General features: G+C 36.6%; 2 protein-coding genes across 4 annotated transcripts in view; one reads left to right on the top strand and one right to left on the bottom strand.

Annotated features, from left to right (window-relative positions):
• The window catches only part of LOC113061631 (FERM domain-containing protein 5-like), a 124,809-nt gene extending 111,420 nt beyond the window's left edge, over nt 1-13,389 (top strand). For both annotated transcript variants that reach the window (XM_026230921.1, XM_026230922.1), the window contains 4 exons: nt 1,358-1,432; nt 4,141-4,209; nt 4,428-4,534; nt 10,393-13,389. In XM_026230921.1, coding sequence (XP_026086706.1) covers nt 1,358-1,432; nt 4,141-4,209; nt 4,428-4,534; nt 10,393-10,973 — 832 coding nt within the window. In that variant the 3' untranslated portion in view covers nt 10,974-13,389. The remainder of the gene's footprint in view (nt 1-1,357; nt 1,433-4,140; nt 4,210-4,427; nt 4,535-10,392) is intronic.
• A 2,315-nt stretch (nt 13,390-15,704) lies between these two features.
• LOC113061627 (Bloom syndrome protein homolog) lies at nt 15,705-24,795 on the bottom strand. 2 transcript variants are annotated; one of them, XM_026230912.1, is made up of 22 exons: nt 24,082-24,795; nt 23,772-23,832; nt 23,126-23,681; nt 22,798-22,945; nt 22,583-22,683; nt 22,369-22,489; nt 21,323-22,047; nt 21,045-21,221; nt 20,321-20,439; nt 20,129-20,242; nt 19,947-20,045; nt 19,641-19,789; nt 19,164-19,270; nt 18,911-19,071; nt 18,596-18,791; nt 18,280-18,470; nt 17,894-18,038; nt 17,554-17,753; nt 17,275-17,470; nt 16,940-17,062; nt 16,098-16,296; nt 15,705-15,999 (listed from the first exon to the last, which is right to left on the bottom strand). In XM_026230912.1, the coding sequence occupies exons 1-22, from the start codon at nt 24,174-24,176 to the stop codon at nt 15,807-15,809; spliced, it is 4,176 nt and encodes a 1,391-aa protein (XP_026086697.1). In that variant the 5' UTR covers nt 24,177-24,795; the 3' UTR covers nt 15,705-15,806. The 2 variants fall into 2 exon arrangements, with proteins under 2 accessions (XP_026086697.1, XP_026086696.1); XM_026230911.1 differs by having other exon boundaries at nt 23,126-23,832.
• Nucleotides 24,796-26,019: the final 1,224 nt, after the last annotated feature.

Here is a 26,019-nt window from a genome sequence, read left to right as displayed (position 1 = left end):
TATATATATATATATAAATTAAATACAATTAACAAGTAAATACAACTAAGTTTAATTAGATGCAATGGAAACGTAGTTTATATCACATTTAGGTAATTATATTTTTTAATTTGGAATTTCATGAATGCAATCTAAGTAATAAGATTATTCATAACAATGGATAAATGTAAAGCATTTAATTTTTTTCTCCCACAAATGTCAGATTTATGTAGTTTTTTAGTTAAATCCAAAAGATTGTAACATTTATATTGGAAATCTGAAGACATTCTGATTTAACATATAAAAGAAATGCTGAAAGTTTATTTATAAAAGTAACTAATATAGCCGACTATTCGGTTGTTAAGTGATGACGTAAGAAGCGCTGCTTCCGGGTCCAAGCCTCAACTCGCTTCACTTGAGAATACTACCTCAGCAGCCGTTTATGAGCACTGTTTATTCATATTAATCATTTAAGCTAAACGCTTTCAAACTTACGGTATACACTACAATCTCCGTGCTCACAGCTCCCAAACACAAATAATTTTTATATATTTTTTTTTTATATTTATATTTTCATTGTCTGGCTATCTGGGACTTCATTATGGAGTTAAAGATTAAGATTATAACTTTTTCGCTAGTATTGTATCACGTTGTGAGTTTATATTAGCACCTTTTGTTGTTTTCTCGTGGTAACTGATAGAGCGTTTGGACACGGAAGCGCTGCTACGTGACGTCAGACTTAACAAGCGAATAGAACACCAATTATAGAAAATGTTTTTCACAGATTTATCCATTTGCAGATTTACCATAATATAACCAGTGGTGAACAACATTTTTACTTAGTATACATTTTCTGTCTGTATTTGTATCAAGTATCTTTTTTCTAGTAATAACATATTTTCATATTTCACCACACATTATCAATGTATGATTTGTGATGATTATTTTCAGTAAACCCTTTGAATTGGTACAGTACTTTTTACTTTTAATACTTGGGTACATTAATGACCAAGTACTTTTGTTATTTTCCTCAAAGTTGAAAAGGAGTATGTGTACTTCTACTGGAGTGATGTTTTTTAGGGTATCTGTACTTGTACCCCAAGTACTTGTTTGCACATATTGTCTACCACTGCATGTAACTCTGAATACAGTTTCATAAAACAACAACAACAACAACAAAACATTAACTAAAGAATATTTTGAACAATTGATGACAGCAATGTCATATTTTTGCTTAAAAGAGTTAAGAGAGAAATTATTCTTAATTCAAACTGTGTAGTTTAGAAACAGTGAGTTGTCTTAGCTATTTGGTTTGACTGTTTGTTTCACACAAATGTGCGTTCTTAGAGCTTAATCTTTCCTCTCTGCCCCTCGTCAGGTTGGAGAAGTCGAGCCAGGTTCGTACGGTGTCCAGCAGTAACCTGTTCTTCAAGGGGAGTCGTTTTCGCTACAGGTAAGTGCGGACAGACAGACAGACAGACACAGCACGGGTCACTGCCGATGGACCGCCACTGCCTCAGGGGTCCCTGCTCCAAAAACAGCCTGCTGTCCTCATCACGGTCAAATAGAGGTGACTGCTTTAGAGCCAATGCACCACAACCTGCTGCGGATGGAGCTGTTCAAACAGGCCACCTTTTAAACAGACGTTTACTTAATACCAGCAATTGTAACAGATGAATGGAGCCATCGGGGCAATTAAACAAACAGCACAATCAATTATTATAGTGGGCTCTCAGGCTCTAACACCTTATTAGGAAATTGATAACAGTTATTTTCTCACTCCTATGTAAAATAGTTTTTGGTTACAGTATAAATGCAAAGAGAATTTTAGATATTTGTTTAAGATATATTTTAGATATTTCTGATTACATGTTTTTATATTTGTTTTAGATATATTTTAGATATTTCCAATATAATATAATATATTAAAATAGTTTTTGGTTACAGTATAAATGCAATGAGATTTTTATTTTATTCGTTTTAGATTTGGTTACAGTATAAAGGCAATGATAATTGTAGATTTTAAGGCAATGGTAATTGTAGATTTATTTATATATATATATATATATATATATATATATATATATTAGATATTTCTGATATAATATAATACATTAAAATAGTTTTCCTATGTAAGGAGACAGGGAGGATTCTAAGGCACTGGAGTCCATTGAGAGTTTTTTGTTTAAAGAATAGTAGTTCAGCCACAGCCTGAGAGGCAGAGATTGAGTTAAGAGAGGGGACTCGATAAGGTTAATCTAATTCCTGAGCTTCATGGACTCTAGAAGCAGCGGTCACCATCTCTCACAGTCACAGAGATCACAGTTCCCACCAAAATGGAACGAGTGACCTGTAACGTATTTCTAGTTATCGAAAATTTTAGCATGGTTGTGCAACTATTTGGGAAAAATATAATAGGTCCCCTCGAAAACGAGATGTTACATCTCAAGGGGTTTTCCTCTTCACAATAAATTTGACAAATATAATATAATATAATATAATATAATATAATATAATATAATATAATATAATATAATATAATATATAAAGTTTTTGGTGACAGTATAAATGCAAGGAACATTTTAGATATTTTAGATATTAGAGATATTTCTGATATAATATAATATAATAACATAGTTTTTGGTTACAGTATAAATGCAATTACATGTTTTTATATTTGTTTTAGATATATTTTAGATATTTCCAATATAATATAATATATTAAAATAGTTTTTGGTTACAGTATAAATGCAATGAGATTTTTATTTTATTCGTTTTAGATTTGGTTACAGTATAAAGGCAATGATAATTGTAGATTTTAAGGCAATGGTAATTGTAGATTTATTTATATATATATATATATATTAGATATTTCTGATATAATATAATACATTAAAATAGTTTTTGGTTACAGTATAAATGCAAAGAGAATTTTAGATATTTGTTTAAGATATATTTTAGATATTTCTGATTTAATATAATAAAATAGTTTTTGGTTACATGCAAAGAGAGCAAAACTTATAGCAAAACTTGGTCGTTTGAGGACAACCCTGAACCAACATATAAAACGACCAAGTTTTGCTATAAGTTTTGCTCTCTTTGCATGTAACCAAAAACTATTTTATTATATTAAATCAGAAATATCTAAAATATAACTCCTCAGAGGAGTTGGCATCATCTCTTCTCAGGTGTTCAGTAATCTCAGATCTTTGTCAGGGCTGGATCCAGAGTGAAGCTTGTGTAATTCCTAGTAACCTCAGGGTGCCCATCCCGTGGCAGAAATGGAGAAGCAAATAGAGAAATATTAGCATAGCTGCTATTCAAACCAAGTAAAACACGATGATGTGTTCAAACCAAGAAAATAATAATGTGCATTTGATCAGATATAACTGAAGTACAAGGTTATGAGATGCATTATGTGAATGCTTGGCTAAAGAGAGAAACTTATCAGGAAGTCTATTCCAGAGTTTAGGAGCCAAATGCGGTACGCAGCCAGAGTGGAGATTGTAAAATTGCGTCAATATGATCATATTTTCTCGACTTGGTAAGAACTCCACTGCATTTTGACTACCTGTAGCTTGTTTATTGAGGATGCAGGCAACCAGCTAGAAGTGCATGCAGTTTGGCAATGTGTCTAAAATGGAAGAATGCTGTTTTTGTAACATGGGAAATATTATTTCCAAAAGACAAGTTGCAGTCTAATATAACACCCACATTTTTGACTGTAGAGGATGTAACAGTCCGTCCGTCTAGATGCAAATTGTTAATTCTGTGTACAGTTTTTTGGTCCAATAATATCTCTGTATTATCCAAATTTAATAGGAGAAAATTATTGACCATCCAATCTTTTCAACTTTTAACACACTCTGTTAGCTTAGATAATTTTGAAGTTTCATCTGGTCTTGCTGAAATATGTAGTTGAGTATCATCTGTATATAAATTGAATTTTCTTTTCCATTGAATATAATATAATATAATATAATATAATATTTTGTTTTTGGTTACAGTATAAATAAAGAACAAGGTCTTGGCCCACTTAAAGAGGTCTTTATGTATCTTTTCAACTACATATTTATGGGTATTTAGTTTGATAAGGGAAATTATGCCAAAATATTTCAGCAGGGGGAACTGGATACGCCAGTTGTTTTTGTTTCATTTCAGTGGAAGAGTAGCCAAAGAGGTAATGGAACAGAGTGCAAAAATTAAACGGGAACCTCCAGAAATACACAGGTATGCATGAGTGCCCATCTGTTAACCATATAATTGCTCACACTGCAATTGTATTAACTGCATAATTGCTTACAGTGGGTCACATTTTTTTGGTGGCATCTTTTTTGTATGCATGCAAGCATGTCAAGTAAGACTGACTGATGTCTGTAGTTATAGGACGTACTGTAATGTGATAAATGGGTGTGTTGATACAGTACTGAGTGTGTATGTGGTCACAGGGCTGGCTTGGTGCCCAGCAGAAGCTGTCCATCCATCACGCATGGGCCGCGGCTGAGCAGTGTCCCACGGACCCGCCGGAGAGCCGTACACATATCCATCATGGAAGGTGAGAGTCCAGTCCTTTAACCTGAGTTCAGCTCTACCCTTAAACCCCGAAATCACAGACAGAGCACTACGTCAAAGCACTCAATGGTTTGTAATGTCATTAAAATGCTGTAGAAAACTGCCGACTTTCAGTATAGCAAATTAAACTTTATAAAAAGACGAAAATTTATGCCATGAAGACAATATAGTCACTAAAGTAGTCATGAAAACTTTAGCTTATTGTAGGGAATATTGTAGCATGTTTTTGTCGGTCATGTTTTAGATACTGTATATGTGTGTGTGCGCATATATGAGTGTATTTTTGCCTAGTAACATTTCTGATATTTCCAATAAATATTTATTTTTGTTTTTATAAATGAATATAGTTTCACTGTATTTACAAATGATTTCTATATAAAAATAATGAATTATACAGTTTTGCCTTTTGTGTGTTTATAATAGTATGTATTTTATGTAAAATGTGTAATGTATTAATTAAAAGGTATTTATCTTTATTTATATATTTTTTAATTACTATAATTTTTATTTCATAAAATACTTTACTTACAGACACACATACATAGATTGCAAAATAAATAAATAAATACAAAAAAAATAACTATATATATATATATATATATATATATATATATATATATATATATATATATATATATATATATATATAGTTAATTTTTAATGTATTTATTTTGCACACTACACACACATGCCTTCACCAAAGTTGACAAGTTGACTGCATTCAGTAATATGAGGCTGAATCGGCCGTCACTTGAAGGAGTGGAGATGCAGGTGCTCCTGTCAGTCACACCACTCTATTTCTGAGCCAGCTTATAACAGTCAGTACTAACAACTCGATGTTTCACCATCTGTGCCATCTTGACCCACCCATCCAAGGTTTACCGGTGTCTGCCCACCCCTTGATTCTGGGTCTCATCTAATGAGCCAAACTAGCATCTAGCACTAGCATCACAGCAGACCACTGCCCACTCTTAACATGAGTCCACTCTACATAGACAGTGTAGTTAAGCCTCCGGTCACTAGATCCACTCTGAAACTGTGATACAGCTCACAAAAGACCATCTTAAGATGTTGTGAGGAGCTCTTGTCTGTTGTGCGATCGGCTCAGAGAGCTGGGGAGGATAAGTCTACTATTCATGTGCTGACTGTGAGTCTTCAATGAGTATAAATACCCTCATCTGAAAATAGACGGGACCTTTCTCACCATTTAAGTCAATGACTGTTGGAGGAGGGAGGAGGTGAGAGGCCTGGCCTGGGTAGGATTTGCCACCACTGTCTCGGGTGCCTACTCTGCCGTTTACCAGCATAGCCAAGCTTTAAACCAGCAGCCCACGGTGGAAATAGGGCACCGGTGACAGGGTTTATAGTTGTTCACATGCTCTCTGAAGACGTTCGGCAGCTGCAGACGTTCACTTTTTGGAGCTAAACATGGTGAAGTGCCTAATCCGCATCACCACCCGGGTGAATGTCCACCTGCGCATGATCAACCACTGCTATCGAGATGTAAAGGTTCGGGTGCTGAGTTTGGGGCCTCGTATGCTGGGAAAGGCCCTGGGTGTGCTGCCCCTTTACCCAGCCCTCACGGGGCAGCAGGACCAGCTGCGGGCATCACCTTTGCCCATGACTTCACCATCTTATGCAGTGCCCACCACAGCTTTAGGTAAAGTCTAACGTGTGTCTGTTTGTGCACCAGATTGATTTTTTTTTTTTTTTTGATTATTAGGTTTTACTGAAGATCTTTTGCAGTAAGATGTGTTTTATTTCTGCTTTGTTTTGATGAAATCGGATTAATAAAAAGAGGCAGGTAACGGAATTTCTGTTGGTGTTGCTGCTGTGGTGGTGTTTGTTCTCAAGCTTAAAAAGCTCTTTGAGATGTGAAGTGCTTCTGCAGTACATGCATTGCCGTTAAGGGTAAGTAAGATTAAAGAATTGAATGCTTTTTTCTGAGCAAGGATGCAATAAATTGTTGAAAAGCGATGGTAAATACATTTAAGCTTTGTGTTTATAAAAGAACATTATAAATATTGTTAAGTTGCAAAAGTGTGCTCAACACTGTTAAGAATAATAAATGCTTCATGAGCACTAATTCAGCATTTTAGAATGATTTTTGAAGAATCGTGTGAGACTGAAGACATCACAAGATTAAATTACATTTTGAAGTATATTAAAATAGGTATGCTATTTTAAATGGACATATTTCGCATAATCACGGTTAACTGTTTTTATTATTATTATTATTATTTTATTAAATACATGCAGAATTGGTGAGCATAATTTTATTTAAATAAATTTTAACAAATCTTAGCGCCCCCAAACTTTTAAATGATACAGTACATTTCATTCTAAGGAATTATTTGCATTACTTATACGTAAAAATGCTGACAAACACAATCTACTTCAATAAGTAACAAACATTTGAACTACTTGTCTATAACTTGATATGGATTTTAGGACTACTTAAAAATATTTGGTTATTGACAGAATCGAGAAAAGGTTCTTTCTATGTCCTGATTATGACAAATAGTGCACGTCAGAAGCTTGAAAGCTGTAGAAGCATTTCTGGATGTTCATTAATCCACAGTCTGCAAGTGGAAGACATACAGCGCTGTTACTAATCTTTCAAGGAGTTGAAAGAGACGTCACAACAAGAAGACAGAGTGAAATGCAGCTGAAAAAAGAACTGCAGGAGTTGCAGAAATGCACAGCATAATGTTTGAAGGACTGCAGCCTGAAACTAAAACCTGATTCCAGCTGTGAAGCATGGTGAGGAGAGGATGATAATATCAGGGTAGCCGTTCATCACCTGAAGCTCGATAGACTCAATGAAGAATTAATTCACCACTGGAACTGTGCTCTCAGTCCAGACATCAGTTCTATGCTGTGTCATGAGCTGAAGAATACAACTGAAGAGTTAAAGAAATAGTTCAAATAACTAAACAATTTTAAAGGGATTTCAAAAACTATGGTGCTAATGGATGGATGCCATTACTTCCAAAGTGGATTTAACAGTCAGTTATTAATGCAAGTTAACATTTTTCACAGTCTGGTCTGTGAATGTTTAAACGACTGTATTTTCACTATTGTATTGCAAATACAATTAGATTGTGTTTGTCTGTTATTTTAACCTGGTTTGACAGCAGTACACATTCTTATGAATTATTAATGCAGATTACAGGTAAATACAGAGGCTTCACAACCTGAGCTATTACATTCCTGGCTCTTTAAACTCTGATAAATGAGACCTTAGTTCAGCTTTATGCACTAAAGCAGATGTGCTTTCATGTGACCATTTTTCTCTTTGGCGGGATGTTTAATATTGTGAATGAGAGGCCTTTGGTCGAGCAGTAAAATGTCACATTGTCAAGAGATGAAATCTTAATCTTAATCCTTAACATCAGTATAGAGACATAACATATCTGCAGTGACACGCTCAAGAATCTAAAGCTCAGCAAAACTCGTATGCTTGCTTTAGGAAAAGGGTATCTGAGAACTGAAGTGCAAGGATTTATGGCAAATTTGCAGCATCCTCTCTTCATGGTCTGTGGTTGCTTACTGTGACAAATCCTCTTAACATCATGGTGTTAAAGTGAATATCCTTAAGAACAGAAGTATACCTCCCGATGGATTCTATATATCATGTAACTTCTGTATTGCTTTAAAATGGACTGGTATCACAAAAGCTATTTAAAGCCTTTCTAAGTTAATAAAGATTAAAGATTGTGTACAGAACATACATTTGCATGTTGTATAGTGAGGTCTAGTCCTTTTGATTTACCGTGTGCTGCTAATTGTTACAATGCCTCAACAAATTGGCTGTTTGCCTGTCAGTATTTTTGTTTCCCTGTGCTTTGCTGAGGCCTGTGGGGGCTTGAAGTACAGTGTCTATAAGAACAAATGAGCTGGGAAATGACTTTTCACATTAACGCTCTGGTCTGCTTTGCTCCGAGCACATTACTGAACTCTAGGCCTGTGATTCAGTATTTGGATATGTCACCTGTATGAGACCCTTTGAATATTCTCCCTCAAGCACAGTACACACCATGACATTTTTTTTTTTTTTTGGTTCTTTCCGATTGTTTCTTGTCCGACTGTATGAAAGTACACCTTTGAGGTATTGTGTAAAAAAGCAAGGCCGCAATAAGAACCTGAGACTCGGACGTACTTTTGGCAGGAAAAATTGAAATGTAACCATAGGCTTATGTTGTTAATGTAGAAATCACATGACCAATGACAAACATAGCCTCACTTTTATTTCTAATTCAAGCGTCAACCTTTCAGTCTTGAAACCAAGTGACTTAAACAGCAATTCATTGACTGGCCAATAGAGACTGGTTTCAAAAGGGAGTCAATCCCATAGACACCCCATGTTAAAATGCCCAACTTTACAGCAGAAAAATAAAATGTTTACAGTCTGGTACAAAAACAGGTTTTGTTATATATATAATTCATTTTGCCCTTGATGAAAACTGTGAGGGGGGTAAATTATTTAAAAACTCATGCATTTAAATTATATTAAGCTTTAAAGTTCTGCATAATTTATTTGCCCGGCCACTTGAGTGACAGATGGATTGCCGCTGCTGTCACCACTGTTGAGCTAGGTGGGTGTGGTTTCAGCAACCACCTCCTCCTACTTCCCGCCTCTTTGCCCATTTTTGATTATCTGAGAGTGAAGTGCGGTGACACACTGCCAAAATGGAGATGGCCAGCCCTGCCCACTTTAGGCTTCAAAAACGCTCTTCAGAAACCTACGTGTAATGTCACGGACTGTTTTTTACAGTCTGTGGTCCAATCACATGCACAATTCATTCATACGTTCGGGGAAGTCGTGGCCTAATGGTTAGAGAGTCGGACTAGCAATCGAAGGGTTGTGAGTTCGAGTCTCGGACCGGCAGGAATCGTGGGTGGGGGAAGTGCATGTATAGTTCTCTCTCCACCTTCAATACCACGACTGATGTGCCCTTGAGCAAGGCATCGAACCCCCAACTGCTCCCCGGGCACTGCAGCATAAATAGCTGCCCACTACTCCGGGTGTGTGCTCACAGTGTGTGTGTGTGTGTGTGTGTGTGTGTGTGTGTGCGTGTGCACTTCGGATGGGTTAAATGCAGAGCACGAATTCTGAGTATGTGTCACCATACTTGGCTAAATGTCACGTTTTTTTATCAGACTTATTCATTTACATTTTTAAATACCCAGTCATACAAGTAATATGAAGAAAACTAATTATTTCAGGAAAATAAAATATTTACCATATGCAGTTCATATATGTGTACATTATTCTTCTATTATATCATAATGATATTCATACTAGCATTTAATGCCAGAGTTTAATGGGTAAATTATGTGTATGTAAAGGTAAAATTCACTTTTCCGTGGTCAAAAAATTCAGTAAACACACAGATTTTCATTTGTGCTAGTAAGATGAATGTGGGGTGGGTGCTTCTTTCACAGGCTTTTGGCTGCTTTATTTTTTACTTACCACCAGATTGTGCTGTATTCTGGGGAAAATATTTTAATTGTGCGCATGATATAATAATTTGTTCCCTTTTTACTAAATCATGCATATGACATTACAGAACTGTGGCCACGTTTTAGTTGAATCAAATTGAGTGAACAAATTATATTGTGCAGTACTCACATTTCAAAATCCCCCCTTTTTTTAAATATAGAAAGTTATACACTAGAAAAGTACTGAATGTTTAAGCCAGCCTTGATTAAGGTTTAGAGTTATGCAAAACCATTGTAAGAAATCAACACAAACTCTCAGTAGAATTTTTTTTATCTTATTATTCATTAAATAGATTTGTTTGTCGCTCTCTTATCCATCCTCTTGCTTCCATTCAGGTCTGGAATCCTTGCGGGACAGTGCCCACTCCACTCCAGTGCGCTCCATGTCCCATGGCGACTCCTTCATCCCACGTTCACGGAGCCAGGCAATGGACTCGGGCGATGGGACAGCACTCATCTCTGATGAGACCTACAGTCCCTCTGACAGTGTGCTGCCCACACCGGTGGCCGAGCACAGCCTGGAGCTGGCAGTCTCACGACAGATCAACGGTGCCACCCGCAGCATCGAGGAGGAGAAAGAGTCAGAGGCGGGAACGCCCGCCGTGGGCGACATGACCGAGTTAGGGATGGACAGCATTGTCAAAAGCATAGGCAGGGAGGCCGCACTCAGTGAGACGGAACAGGTGAATAAGTTTGTTTTAAGTGTACTCCGTCTGCTCCTTGTGACCATTGGACTCCTTTTTGTCTTGCTCCTCCTCCTCATCATCCTCACTGAGTCCGACCTTGACATTGCATTTTTACGTGATATCCGCCAGACCCCTGAGTTTGAGCAGTTCCATTATGAATACTTTTGTCCCCTCAGACGGTGGTTTGCCTGCAAGCTCCGCTGGGTGGGCGGGCTGCTCATTAACAAGTGAAAATGAGGCACTAAAGCTCATAAAGCCTCCCTTTTTGGGGTTGAGAAGACGCTAAACACGTGGAGAGAGAGAGAGAGAGAGAGACGGAGGGCATCGACCTGTCCCATGAACCCAGCTTCTTTCATGACACTCCTGCAGACACAAGGGGGACCACCAGGCCCACAGCTCCTCCTCTTCCACTTTTAGTTCTTTCGCCCCCATCCATTGTTACACCTTTATTTCTGTCTTTTTTTTTTTTTACAAAGACATTTCAGGTATTTTATTTTTATACTACAAAAAAAAAGAAAGAAAAAAGGAATATGAAATATTTTGCTGCAACAAGAGAATGTTGCCTTCATTTATATTTATTTTAAAATAATGATTATTAAAGTCTTATTAAAGAATGTTGTGCATTAGGTCAAGTTGGTATGTTATAGTGGGTTTGGAAAGAACAAGAAAGTTGAAAACCAATGCTTTTCTGAGTTTATGCATAATTCATATCCATTCGTCATGTAACTCTGAGTAAATTCTGAAGGCTGCTATAATTTACCACATCAACGATCAGATCAGCAGAGGGTTATATGTAAGGCAAGAATGTGCAAGTTATTTTGGAAACGAAAGCTGAGGAAAGACTGGAAGTGATGTCATTTGAATAAAAACTGATGGGTACATTTGATTTCTGTATTTGGTAGCTTGAGTTTTAGGGTGTCAAATACGTTTTAGGAATATAATTGTGTTTAGGCGGTAGCAAGAATTAACTGGTATAAATTGTGTTATGTCATGTGACCCAGTAGTGTCAGTATCTGTTAAAGTTATTAAGAATGATTTAAAAGAAACCCATAGATCCAGTCTAGTTGCAGTAGATGTGCAAAATTGAATGGGTTTGGTTTTTAAGAACTAAGTACATCAGTTTTTTTTATTCAGGAGTATGTTTATTTGCTTTATCATTATGATTATTTTTTAATTTTCCATTCTGAATCTTTCTCTATAGAAATAAACCCCACTATATTTTTTTTTATTCCATATCAATTTTGTTCTTAAGTTGGTAATATATTTGGTTTTGGGGATATCATGCTATTATTATTATTAATTACATCAACAATGCTGTACTTTTTGTAAAAAAAAAAAAAAAAAAAAAAAGTAGTTAGTTTCCTAATATATCGACAGTTTTTCCATGTATATTTTAACAAAAACTGAAAAGTTATTTTGTTAATGAAAATGAAATGGTAACTTTTTTAGCTCTGTGTTCCAGATGAGGCCTAGAATTTACTGCGTTTCTGTCGAGGGCGGCACGGAAAAGATTTTAACCGGTAATGAGAAAACCATCCCTATGCTTTGAAGAAGACAAAGTTTGGTAACAGAACAGCATTTGAACAGTACTGATGACTTTGCACACAGTTTAGCAAAAAGACTGTGTGTGTGTGTGTGTGTGTGTGTATGCTTATATTTTAACTGATGTTTTTGGCAAGATGTACTAAAAGGCCAGGTTTAGTCTTTAGTACACTATGTCCTGATTGGTCTATAGCAGTGGTTCCCAAACCTTTTGCAGCATGCACCCTTTTCTAGTGTTTGACACCTGTCAAGCACCCCCCAACACCTTACTCTGGTTAAACTTCACATTTTTAATTGCAATAACTAAATACAAATACTCTTGTTAATCTTCATAATTTTAACTGCAATAACTAAATACAAATATTCACTGTAGAATAGAAAACAAAACAAAAAATCTGTTATAAGTACAAAAGATTACTTTCTTTTTTTTAGTGAGATTGATGGCCCTGCATTTTCTTTCTTTTTCCTGCCATTACAAACATTCTCTCACGCACCCCCAGTTTGGGATTCACTGGTCTTTATTATTCATTTGAAGACTGAAAATTCTTCCAGTGGCATGCCAGTTGGACAGGGGTTTTATTTTACCATAAATTAAATAAATATTTTGCCTGTCCCTTTGAAACTGCTATTGATGTAATTGTTTTTGTATAAGAGAAATGGAAAAATAGGGGAAGCAAATGCAACACGCAGAAGCAGCAGACTTATTTTTGTGTGCAGTGAAACAGAGACCAGAATATAGAGACAAGTAACAGCCAGTGATAATTACCATAGTAAGGGGGATGTTTTTGATCTTACATTGGTATTCATGCTACAATAAATTACATTAATTGCTTTTAAATATAGCATTAGTTTGTGGCAGCTCACGGGCTTGGCTTTACTAGTAGTTATTTTACATGAACATGCTTCAATCCTCTGATCACAATCTGCTGTTGTGTATGAGGCCAGAATCACTATGGTGCTAGTGAACCAATTGTCACGACGGCTGAGATGTGTTTTAGGAAGCGGCTGACTGTAACAGTAATTTGTTTGTCAAGAATTGTGGAGTTGGGTCAAATGCTTTTATAACCATTTCGTAGAACCGCTGTCTTCCAACGACTACAGGAGCATTAGCTATGACAGACAAACATGAGATGCATGGATAACCGTAGCAGAAACGGTTAAAAACCACTAATACATGGAAAAGGGAGAGTGCCATTGGCATTACGCATGTTTTGTACCTTGACAAGTGTTAATGCATGCATCTCTGATGTGCCAAATTACAACAGCGTTGTGGTGGCATAAGTCCATTCATATTTTTGTAGAACCGGATCAAGAAATTGTTGTACAAAAAAAAGTGTTGTTCTGAAGTGTAGGCTACTTGCTTGCTATTGATGATGAGTTAGGATTCAGAGGATCAATAAATGGATTTTGAGAAGAGAACGAAAAAAGTGCTTGTAAGACGAGTAAAGGTTTTGAAAAATAACAGAATTGAAGTGGATCAAAATTTACTCAGCATTATGTAGCCTCAGTGATCAGTCCTGCATGGCAGCGCCATTCAATAAGCAATAACCTGAATATAGAATCATGCGGATGAATCATATTTTATGGTTTTTGTGCCAGTGTAGCAAGTCAGACTACCTGATGTTTTCTAAGGAGTTTGGAACGAATCCATTTCCTTTTAAGTTGGATGCAAAACTGCATTTTAACTAAAAGGATAATATTTATATGATGATTTTGCCAAAATTTGCTACATTTTATACTCGTAAGCACTCGTCATTTGTTTGGATTCTTAACTGTCAGTGTCCTGCTGTTCTGAAGTTTTATGCTTCTCTTCATCCTTGAAATCCTACTGCACACATTTCAACTAGTAGATCAAGGGCAATCGCTACTACTGTCCTTGTGAGCTTCTACTTCATTCTTTTGTCTCTAGACAGTTTACTTGCACTGTACGGAATGGCCAGGTCTGACTGTGATGAATGCAAGGGTCCTGTAAAGGACAGTTGTCAGCTAAATTGGCTTATTTCTGTGATCAACTACCTGGGTTATTTCACAAGGTCTCTCGGTGAACTTTGTACAGAAATATTTTTATGCTTCTTAGTATGCAAGTGCAAGTATAAATGGAAGTTGAACATTTGCCATGACACTTATAAAAAAGTAGACTTTCAGGAGTATTACTGTATGCTGCAGATAAACTGGCTTCATATATACCTTTACAGCATGAACAAAATGTTACAGCTTCAAGCAAACCTATTAAAGGTGGAGATTTTAATGTTCAAGATCTGGTGTCGTTGGCTACAACGGTTAGATGCTGGTTTACAGTTACAGAAATCATATTAAGTGGCTGCTGATCTTTAAGAGTTTGAGCTTAAGAGATTTGGACCACATTCAAAGTAAGATCAATATGTTCTCCATGTTCATAAAAGGAATCTTAATGGTAATTAAATAAACCACTTGCATTAGACAGCAGCTGGGATGTTTCAGATCGACTCTGGTTCTGATAAATATTCTACCAGGGACTTTAAATTTAATCATCATAAGAATGAACTGCTCCTTACATGCTTGCATACAAATTATTGGGTAAAATCTGACTTCACCTGAACCGTAGCTTTACGATTCACTATGGCACTTAGATCCTGTAAAGATCGGTGGTGGCAACATGCTTCATTTACTGTACTGTGCTTTTGTCACTTTGCCAGCCTCAATGGATATGCATACACGTGCACATTTGTTGATGCATAGATGTCTCTCTGTGGGCGTGTTTTTCTCTAATCTGTATCTTTTCTATTTGGGACTGAAGGTTACAGTTTAGTTCCTTAATATATGAATATTGAACTATATTCAAAAGTGATGTGCCAAATGCAGTTCCTGTTAAGTCAGATTCATTCCAAAATCATCTTTGTACTGTAGGAAACCTTCCATGAAAATGGTATAAAGAAATTGTTCACTGATAGTCTCTTGTAACCGGTGCCATGGAAATATTCAAACTTGAAATAAACATTCAAAAGAGTTTGAGATATCTTGTGATTTATAGTTCAAAATGAAAAAATACTGTATTTATAGGAATGTATCAGATGGTTCACTAATTTTCTAACCATTTCCTTTATAATAAAATGGCATCACAAACATTTACTCATTTTTAAAAACTTATTGCCAACCATACTGGCCTCTTAAAGATAAATTTAGATACAGCAAACTGTTAGAAATGGTGTGATAGCATTTTTTTCTCATTTCTTTTCCTTTTTTAACAAAACACATTGACTGTAGCAAAAATGTATATTTGAAAAAAAAAAGTATTGATTTTTTTAATATATATATATATATATATATATATATATATATATATATATATATATATATATATATATATATATATATACTGTGCGCACACACACACACACCCTTGCGCTTCAATGTTATATAAATCACTATTTTAAACAAATATACACAACACAAAATGTATTTATTAAAAAATTAGTGTATAAAAGTTCTATACAAATATCCACAGTCAAATTAATTTCTGTTACCAGTAGAAATATTCTGATTCTAGAGGTGAGAGAATGCTGGTTTGAGGAATGGACGAGCAGCAGTCTGTGGTGTGGGTAAAGCCATGAAGCCAGGTCTCTTCCCTGCTGAGACTGATGGAGCAGGCCTGGAACCTCTGCCTGCACTTCGACTACCACCTCTGTATCCTCCTCCTCTTCCTCCTCTTGATGAAGACCAGTTGTTGCTGTATCCACTACAATAAGGGTGGAGCCGGAGAGTTGATTTCATGTTTCATATAGCCGATATCAAAGTCTGCACAATCCAACAATGCTTCTGCTATAACATACTGACCCTTTAGAAGAGGAGTTTTGGCCACCGGTACCCTTTCTTCTTTTGGGTTTTCTTGAGTAAGATCCTTGTTTTCTCTTTGCTCCTCGTCCAGAGGTGCTTCTGAAATAGGTTGATGTGGTGTCCCCTTCATCATCATCCTCCTCCTCCTCGTTTTGATGGCCTCTTGTTGTGTCAATCCAACTCTCTGTCTGTGCCTCAGCTACAAAGGTAGTGTGAGAACATTTTATGTATTTAAAGCTACTTCATTTCAAGAGCTTTATAGGTTGCTACTTTGAGCTAGCTGAAAAAAAGTTAAAGTTAGCCAAATGACATCCGTAGTCTGGTTTCTTATTCTTAAGTAAGAAACTAAAGTGCCTTTAGTGCCTCAGCTTTAGTAAGTTGTAATATTTTGAGGTATTTTGAACTTATCTTGTACTAAGGGAAATTACATTATACAGATATGTATAAAGCAGCATTAAACTAATAGGAATAACAGCTAGTAAAAACAGAGGATCTCTAGTATTTTAAACTCTATACACCCTAAAGTTGCAGTCACATTAACAATATTTCAAAGGCTAAAAAGCCCATTGTCAATATTATAGCTATGTATGACATGTTCAAACCAAGCAGCTTTTTGCAGGTCAAAGTGCTGAACTTGCATGACCCACTGGATTTCATCCGCAATAAATATGACCATATCTTATAGTAGCACAACATATTTGCATTTCTTCATTTGTGGATTACCTCAATTTAGAATACTAGTCTCTAAAATAAAAGTTAGAAAGGATTAATCTAACATAGGATTACTTAAAGCGTCAGGAAAGTGTCTATCTTGAGGACACCATCTACTGTCAGGCCCTTACCAGGCAGCTGCCACTCGGAGTACTTCTGCAGAAGTTCAATAAACTCAGCTCCATACTTCTCCAGCTTGTCTTCGGTTACACCATCAATCTGCAGCAGAACCTCCGGATCAGGCGAGAGAGTTTCTGCACAGAAACACATCACAATACATTTAACACTGAGCACATGGGGCTGTGAGAAAGGAAGATAATTAACTGCTATAACTTAATGAGGTGTTTCGTTTCAACACAATGTAAAAAAAAAAAAAAAAAACTAACTCCGTTAAATGATTCATTTTTTTTTACATTAAATATATATTTAAAAAGTATATATGTAAATATAATGAATATGTGCTAACCAGCGATCTTTTTGAGTGTGGCTGTGGAGAAAATATTGTAGTAATGAATGCCGAAGACTTTGCCCAACTTCTTGCACAGATCATTGAGTTCCTGCAGACACTTTTTAACCATCTCTTCTCTCTTAGAAACATTCTCAATCACAGACGCTTTGTGCTTTCGGATGCTGGATGCACTCTCTGTCTCAACAAACTCAACCTGCAATGGGTGCATGATCATTAATACATATTTTGAATAGACATTAACAAATTAATAACAAATTATTACATTAAGAATCGCACCTGCATGCAGCCACTCAGTACACTCATGGCTTTAGGCCCAGCAGAGATATAGGCCACTGCCTGCCCATTGTTAGTGATATAGAGGTCCTCCATCAGCACACTATCCAGCACCAGTTTCTTAAAAAGCCTCTCTGCATTGTGTTTGGAATACGCTGCTCCTACCCCAAACATTCCGGACTGGATCCGAGCACTTTTGGAGCCTGCCGCAAAAGAGATATTCTTTTTGAGGCCTTGAGCAGCCTTCCTGGCATGCATTAAATCTCAAGCACTGGATGAGGCAAAGGATATTCATAGTAATATTCACACCATCGTTCATGACAAATCCCGCTAGGCTTCTTACCCAGAAATATGTCGACCAGCATGTTAAGAGTGAGTCTGTTCTGCTGGGCGGATTTGCCGTATCGGTTTCCAACCTTCTCACAGTTCTCCTGCACAAACCTCACAATCTTCTTCACATCATCGGTGACATTTCTTGATTTATATTTCTGGAGACAAGCATTAAGATGCATGAATTTGTGTTAGTATCTGTAATTAACAAAGTCACTATTTAAAATACAATGCTCTAAGTAAATAATTAGTTAAAACAAGTAACAGTTAACTTGTTTGGCAAGTAAACTATATCCCATTTCAAATCAATGGCTGTGTATAATTAAAAAGTTTGTTATTATGCATTACATTTGCATAACGTATGCTGTAAAGACTGATATGTTTCCATGATGGTCTTACGTGTGGTCTGGCACAGTTGTCACAGATGACCTCAGGATGCTCTTTACAGAAGCTGGTGTTAAATGTGTGCTCGCCAAAGTAAGCCAGTAACTGGATCCTCCTGCATTCGGCCACATTCTCACAGAAATGCACCATGCTGTGCAGGTTGTTGATGTGGGTGGCTTTGGATTGCTGGTTGCCATCTTTATCCACTGCAATTATATTAACCGTTATGTAGACCACGCTCACACAGACAGGTTAACTATGACGGTTTAATGCTGTCTGGATTTTAGCATCCAAGAATTACAAGAATAAACAAAAATCCTGCAGTACATACTAGCGATGAGTCTCTTGATGCGGATAACATCACTGTAGGCATAGAAGAGAACACAGTGGGAAATCTCTCCATCTCGACCAGCTCTGCCTGACTCCTGGTAATAACCCTCCACTGACTTGGGCAAACTGGCATGGATCACATAACGCACATCAGGCTTATCGATCCCCATGCCAAATGCAATGGTGGCGCACATAACCTAAAAAAAGAAAGATGAATGGTTAAAAATAACCAATTTCTGGAAAGCAGTGAAAATAAAAATACATGGACAAGAGCTGGTCCAGGTTTTATAGCAATTTTAAAACTGATTGCCTTTACCTGGCAGCCATCCTGGTTGATCCATTTATTCTGGACATATTCCCTGTCGCTGTCCTTCAGGCCAGCGTGATAAGCCAGCGCTGCAATCCCAGCCCTCTGAAGACTGTCAGCCAGAGTGTCGCAGTCATTACGAGACAAGCAGTACACAATCCCTGAGTCACCTACACACACGCTCAACATGATTTATAGGGTCTCCATGCTGTGGGGAGAAATTATAATTGCTAAAGACTGATTTAATCTGGACAGCACTCACGTGGGTAATATTTCTTGATCCACTGAATGCATTCCTCATCAACCTTCTTGGGCTTTTTTGGCAAAACCGAATATTTGAGATTGTTCCTGTTGAAGCTCATAGTGAATCTATGAAAACATACATTTTAATATGAGTATCACAAGTACATGATATCTATAGAGTTCATGGTTAATGATGAAGAGTACCAATTTCAAACATTTGTGGTCAGTTAGATTTTTTTTAACAGCATATATTTGAAATATAAATCTTAATGCATCCTCCTCTGCCAGGACAATCACATGAAATTTTTAATCAAAATGTAAAACTGTTACTCTGTATTTCTAAAGGAAGATGAGGTTCAAAATAATCCTGCATCCATATTATGATCAATGTGAGAGTGACTTATCAGAATACCATGCTTTAAAAAAAAAATAAAAAAAAATAAAATAAAAAAAGCCAGAAATGCGTGAATCAGGAATTGCATACAGGAAGACTTACACCTGAGGACGAGTCATTGCCAGCTGGTTTAGAATGTCTTTCTGAACTCTAGGAGTGGCTGTGGCAGTCAGTGCCATTATAGGAACATTGGGAAACATCCGTCTGAGCTCATGTAAGCGCTTGTAGTCAGGCCTGAAGTCATGACCCCACTGAGGAAGAAACAGATCTATTTTACAATGTTTTATGGATTGTTCTACAACAGTGCCAAAATTGTCTTTTTCTTTTTTTGTAAAAGACTGCCTGCACTACTTAAATCACATATTTTAACTGCTCTTGCTACACTGTAGAGTTTTCAATCAAGTTTACCTGACTGACGCAATGGGCCTCATCAATAACAAAGCGAGCCAGTAGTCCTCTTTCATACAGATTCTGAAGGGCACTGACCATCCTTCCGCTAGCACACACCTGAGAACAAAAACAACACATATCAAAACTGTTCATAGATATGCACACAAACTTGCAACACACTGCTCTGATGTGAAACCCACCTTCTCAGGAGTGGCATAAAGCAGTTTGATGGGGGGATCCTTCCTAGACAGATGCATATAGATCTTTGCAGCCTCACTATCCGTTTTGTCCCCTGATAAACTAGTTGCACAGATCTGTAACAAAATTGCACCGTAATCAACAGTTTCGATCAGGATAAGACAAGTATTGTGCATAAGGAAAAGAGAACTTACATCTAATGTGGTGAGCTTTTGGACCTGGTCGACTATGAGAGACCGTAGAGGAGAAATGACAACAGTAACTCCAGCAGAGATACAAGCAGGAAGCTGATAGCAGAGACTTTTACCACCACCTGTAAAGAAGTTGTGTCACATTGTAACATATCGTCACCAGGAAACACTTTGCTGGTAGCTAAACACAGAGTAAGGAAACACTAACACAAAAGGAAGAGAGACAGTACACTGCTTTAATGCTAAACAAATTGAGACTGCCTGACAAAAAAAAATCTAAATGGTCAAAACGAATGTCCTACTTATTATTAGCCCTATAAAGTCTACAAATGTCCACTTTCATGTCATGCTCACATGTGTCTTTTTGCTGTGAAATATTGAATTATTTTCATAAAGTAAATGTTAAGAATAACTTATTTTAAATGATATGGGCAATGACCAAAATCTACTTACAGATTTGTGAATAAATCATTTATTTTCTTATTTTCAAAAATTATTATTTAAAACAAATTTTAAAATTAATTTTATGCAAATCTCAACTGATATAACTGAATTTGCACCACTGGCCATAAATCTTAAATCTTAAAAAATTACACAATACATGAATACCATATCTATGCATGTAATTATTGCAGCAAGACATGTTGCAGGTGTAGCCAAGACACTAGTCTAGTCTAAAATAAAAATAAATAAGCAATAGGAGTCCAAATTAATGCTTGTAACAAACCTGTAGGCATCAGTACAAATGTGTCTTCCCCTAACAGTGCGGCATTAATAGCCTCCAGCTGATTGAAGCGAAACTGATGCAGTCCAAACTTCTTATGGAAGATCTTCATCATCTCTGGGCTGTGAGGAAAGCTGAAGCCTCTAAAGCGGTCATGAGCTGGGTTTCTATACACGGGTTCTGCAGATCAAGACATACAGTGTTAACAGATATCTGCTCATCACGGGGTCTTTAATAATATTGAACTAAATTATAAGGAACATTAATTTACTCAAGCTTACCAGGGTTGGATGTTTTGGTAGGTTTTGGCCCTGGTGATGTTACGGTCTTTCTCTCCAAAGGTTTTGAGTGCCCTCCCTCCCGCACCAATGGTGTTTTTGCACCAGAATTGTCTCTTGATGCCAAGACACTTGGAGGTTCTTCAAAATAATCGGGAATATCAGTCTCATCAAAATCATCAATATCAAAGTCATCGATTAAGAAGTCATCTGCTTGAGAACAGTTGGGAACTGCCGTGTTGGTTTCGACACTGCTCTCAGCATTTCTCTTGCCTGAATCTACTCTTTTGGGGGAATAAAACAAGTCAACCTGATCTCCACCCACAGTCTGAATGTTTGACTCATTGAAGGACAACCTTGAGTAGCACTGATCCGTTTTTGACTCAGATTTGCTTGGAGGTAGACTTGACCGGTTTAAGATGGTTGTTGTTTTTGCTGAGCTGTTAGGATTCCAGGAACCACCAGGGGTTTCAACTCCACTGATGATGCAGTCAGAGTCCTCAAAAACAGTGTCATTTTCTAAAGATATGACAGAGGCAATGGACTTGCGAAACTGAAAGCCTGTTTTGACACCCTCTCCCCTTTCTGATGTCCCTGGGGTCATAGATGATGTTAGACTAGAGGGTGTGACTCCAAAAGCTTGTCTTTTTAGCAGACTAGAATATGGAGTTGCTGCTGGGTCTAACTGAGATGTTCTAGATGCAGCACCAATAGCTAGAATCCTTTTCCTGTGGTAAAGATAGAGAGTTATTAGTTATGCTGTAACAAGCAGCAATGTCATCTATCGTTAATATATTAATAGAAAACTATAGAATTAATAAATCACACATGTATAACTGTAACATTTCCTAACTTGACAAAAAAGAAAAAGAAAAACTTTATTCAAAGATTAATGCAACATCTCAGCGGTCCTAAGAACAGCCTTTATTTTTTAATAGCAGAATATTTGAGATTTAGAAGCATATCTTATACAAAAAGTAATAGCAGACTATCTAAAATATATATATATTTTTAATTTACATCTCAAAAATACTCGTTTATTACTTCACCTGTGCGCTCTCTGCAGTAATAGGTCTGTGCCACAGGTCAGTGCTATGAGCTCATGCTCAGGAATAGTGTCCACTAGACGACAAATAGACTCCATAACAGTAAAGAGAGCATCATCAGGTCCTAAAACACAAATACATGCACATTAGACAGTACATCATTTCATATACAGCAAATGGTTGCCAACCAAAAAGTTAAATCATGCATGAGTGATACCTTTTAAATCTTTGGTAGGTTCATTCAAGGGTGCCGACAGGCTTGAGGCGGACTCATGAGGTGGAACATTTTTGTCAGCATGGGTAACAGGGTCAGGTAAACTACAAAACAGAGTTTTAGAAAATAAGCTTAAAATCAAACTTAAATGAAAAGAAGCAGTACTTATTTTAATTTGTAGTTTACAAAAAAATATTTTTGCAATTAAAGCATGTCACCTTTTCTCCTTTATGGAGTCAAAGGGACACGTCTCCTCAGGAACAGGGGATGGGGGGATGAAATCCTGATAATCTTCATAAAAGTTGTCTGTCTCAGTCTCCTCAATGTCTATGGTGTTTGTCTCAGCCCACTGTTTTTTTTCAGCAGCTGCAAATCAAATATTGTGTATCATTTGTGTGAGATTTACATTAATATCTAAGCACACAAACCTTTTCTTTAGCAAATTAAGAAAACTGACCTACTAGGGGTAAGCCCACTTAAAAAAACAAAACAAAAAAAATTCCAAGTGCACTAACTTGTCACAACTGATGTCCTTTTGGCTTTTACCTGGTGAAGTACAGTCGATGATCTCCTCATCTTCAGTGTCACTCAGTAGTGCTTTTTGCTGGACTGATTTCCTATGTCTTTTGGTCTTTTTAATAGGTGAATCCTCTGGCTCTCTCTCAGCAGGCTCTGTGCTGACTCTATTAGCAGCTGACAGGACGTCCTTTGGGGCAGTTAAGGTTTCTGTAACCTGTAAACCTCCATTTAATGCAGTCTCATCACTCTTAGCACAAGAGGAATTTTGGGGGGTGTTCTGGTCCGAAACACTAAGCTTTTTTGTAGAAGTCCCTGTTACTGGGGACACTACTCTTGTTTTGACTGGGGTTTCAAAATCATCCAAGTCATCCCATTCATTGAAGGAGAGTTGAGAGATGTCATGCTTAAGTTCACCCACATTCTGATCCTTAGGTAGGGCTGCAGGTTTAAGCAAATCCTTAATGGTAGATTGGACAGGAGGTGTTTTGATCACTGCAAATGGGTTGGCTAATGGATTAACAGTATTGGTCTTTGGTCTGCTGGGTGCTGCAAAGAAGTTGACTTTCGGTGCTGCTCTCTCAGGCTTTTGCGAAAACGTCACAGGAGTTTTGGTTACTTCACAGCTGCGGGGAACATTGACACTCCTGTTTGCTAAGACATTTGCACCAGTTACCTTTTGAGGAGCTTCCACTTTGGAGATGCTGGATGAAGACTTCTTTTTGAAACAAAACCCCCTGAACAGAAAAATGTCAGTGGTTAGACAAACTTGCTTCACATTTCAGATGTTGATATGAATTCATTTTAATTTGTCTACGTTACCTATCTATCTAGTTAAATACACCGTCTTTGCAGGCTCTCAGATTCATGTTTGTATTTATTCTGTACCTAAACCTCTATTTATCGTTATCCGTCTGTACTCTGTAAGTTACTTAAATCTGTCTATCCACCTATCTATCTAACGCAGAATATAATAATGTTCTTACCCATGCTTTGGTTTCAGCAGTGACAACTTGTTCTGTGCAGCATTACTGTGTCGTTCCAGTTGCTCCTTTAGGTTATTTTGAGGAAGACTCGGCATTGTGTGTGCATTTATATTAAATACGATTCCTTCAAAGTTAACGTATATGGCACTTAATCAGCTCCACAAACAAATACACACTCAAAAACAAGTACAGGCATGCTCCGTTAGAATTAATGCGACATTACAACCCTCGGTTTTAAGACAGAAAACTCACAACGGAAGGTTTCGCTCTCATTCTGCCATCGTGTGAACATTAAAACAACAAAAAGAGAAAGTCACACAAAGTGCCTTTATAATTACCACCACCAAACACAAAAATGAGATATTCTGCTATAACATACGAGCGCGCACAAAGTCACCATAACACCACTGAAAGCTCGCGCTTACCGCGTATTCGTAGCTAGGACTCTGATTGGACAGCTGTCAGTAACGTCACTTCCGCGGCTGCTTGTTTGCGATATACTCTTTCCTTTTTTAGTTTTAAACCATCAGCATTCATTCACTATCAGTATCTTTTTTTTTTCGCTGTATTTTTGGCTGAGTGCATTTTCTTGTCCTAACGTAGACTAATAAGTAGTTAAAAAAACTGCTTCCTCTCTGGCGCTCGCTGTTGTAAGCGCAAACATTAGATGTGGATTTAGGTCGCCACATACTGGTTTACTGTGGAATTGCACGTCATTTACATATTCTATCTCAGCAAGGAAGTGCATGCACACACAGTATTTAATTAAAAAGCAGCATATATAATTATATATTTAATATAGTAGTAAATTATTATTATTATTTTTACTTTTTAAAGTCTCAAAGCTCTACTTAACGAATGAACACCATCAGATTCTAAGATTTTGATTTTAGGGGGGCTCAGCCCCCAATAAGGGTATGATTAAAAAATATTATTTTACTATTAGGGTAGGGTTGTATACTACTAAACTTATTGTAATCCACTATTCCATTGTATTCCCTGTATTTCATATATGGGAGTAGGAGTACTGACTGAGCCATATATAACACTGTAAAAAAAACTAATACAGTTTTTTAGATGTGACCAGTCACTGGAAAATTTTGAATTGGGAATGTAGATATTTTTTTTTATTTTTATTTTTTTTACAATAAAGACTTCCTGATTCAGTATTAGGACATTCATGTTTATCCTTTGATGATACCACTGCTTTTTCTTATGAAATGTAAGTGGAAATTGGCAGAAAATTAAAACAACATAAGGGTTCAATGACTGCAATGAATCTTGGGAACACAGTGGTATTGTGTGTGTGTGTGTGAGGCTGTCTGTTCTATTCTCACCTGACTGTTGCTCATTTGCAGACCTACTCCCGCACGACAAAAAAAAGTTGTATATCCATCTACAATGAAATATAAATTATTATATTTATTATTATTATTATTATTATTATTATTATTATATTAATTTTTAGCTTTTTAGCCTTTATATTCAACAATACGGTTGGTTATACATCAAGTCAATGAAAATTTATTTCATTTCAAATCATTTAACTAGCCAGCTAATTTTCATTAAGAATATAGACAAAACATGTATTAATGTAATTGTCTATTGGCAATATGTTTAATCTGTTCTATATTTATTTATATTTATTAAAAATAACATCATTATCAATTTGCCACTTCTATAAATCAATTACTTAAAAAAAAAAATCACAGATCCCTTTACTCTTACTCTAATATATGTATCATGATACACTAATGATTAATTATTACTTAATACAAAATTATGTTTAATAATAGAAAACAAAATAACTCCACATGATGTTTCTCTCTCTGTGCCATTTAGTACTTTCAGACAATGATGTGTGTCGTTAATAATTTATTTTGCATGGCTGCATAATGTAATGCCGAAATACACAATAATATGTTTTCAATTTCAAAA

This window comes from Carassius auratus, chromosome 43 (genome assembly GCF_003368295.1).
Source record: "Carassius auratus strain Wakin chromosome 43, ASM336829v1, whole genome shotgun sequence".
Lineage (NCBI taxonomy): Eukaryota > Metazoa > Chordata > Actinopteri > Cypriniformes > Cyprinidae > Carassius > Carassius auratus.
Note: the sequence above shows the minus strand (reverse complement) of the source record. Positions and strands in the feature narration are given on the sequence as shown.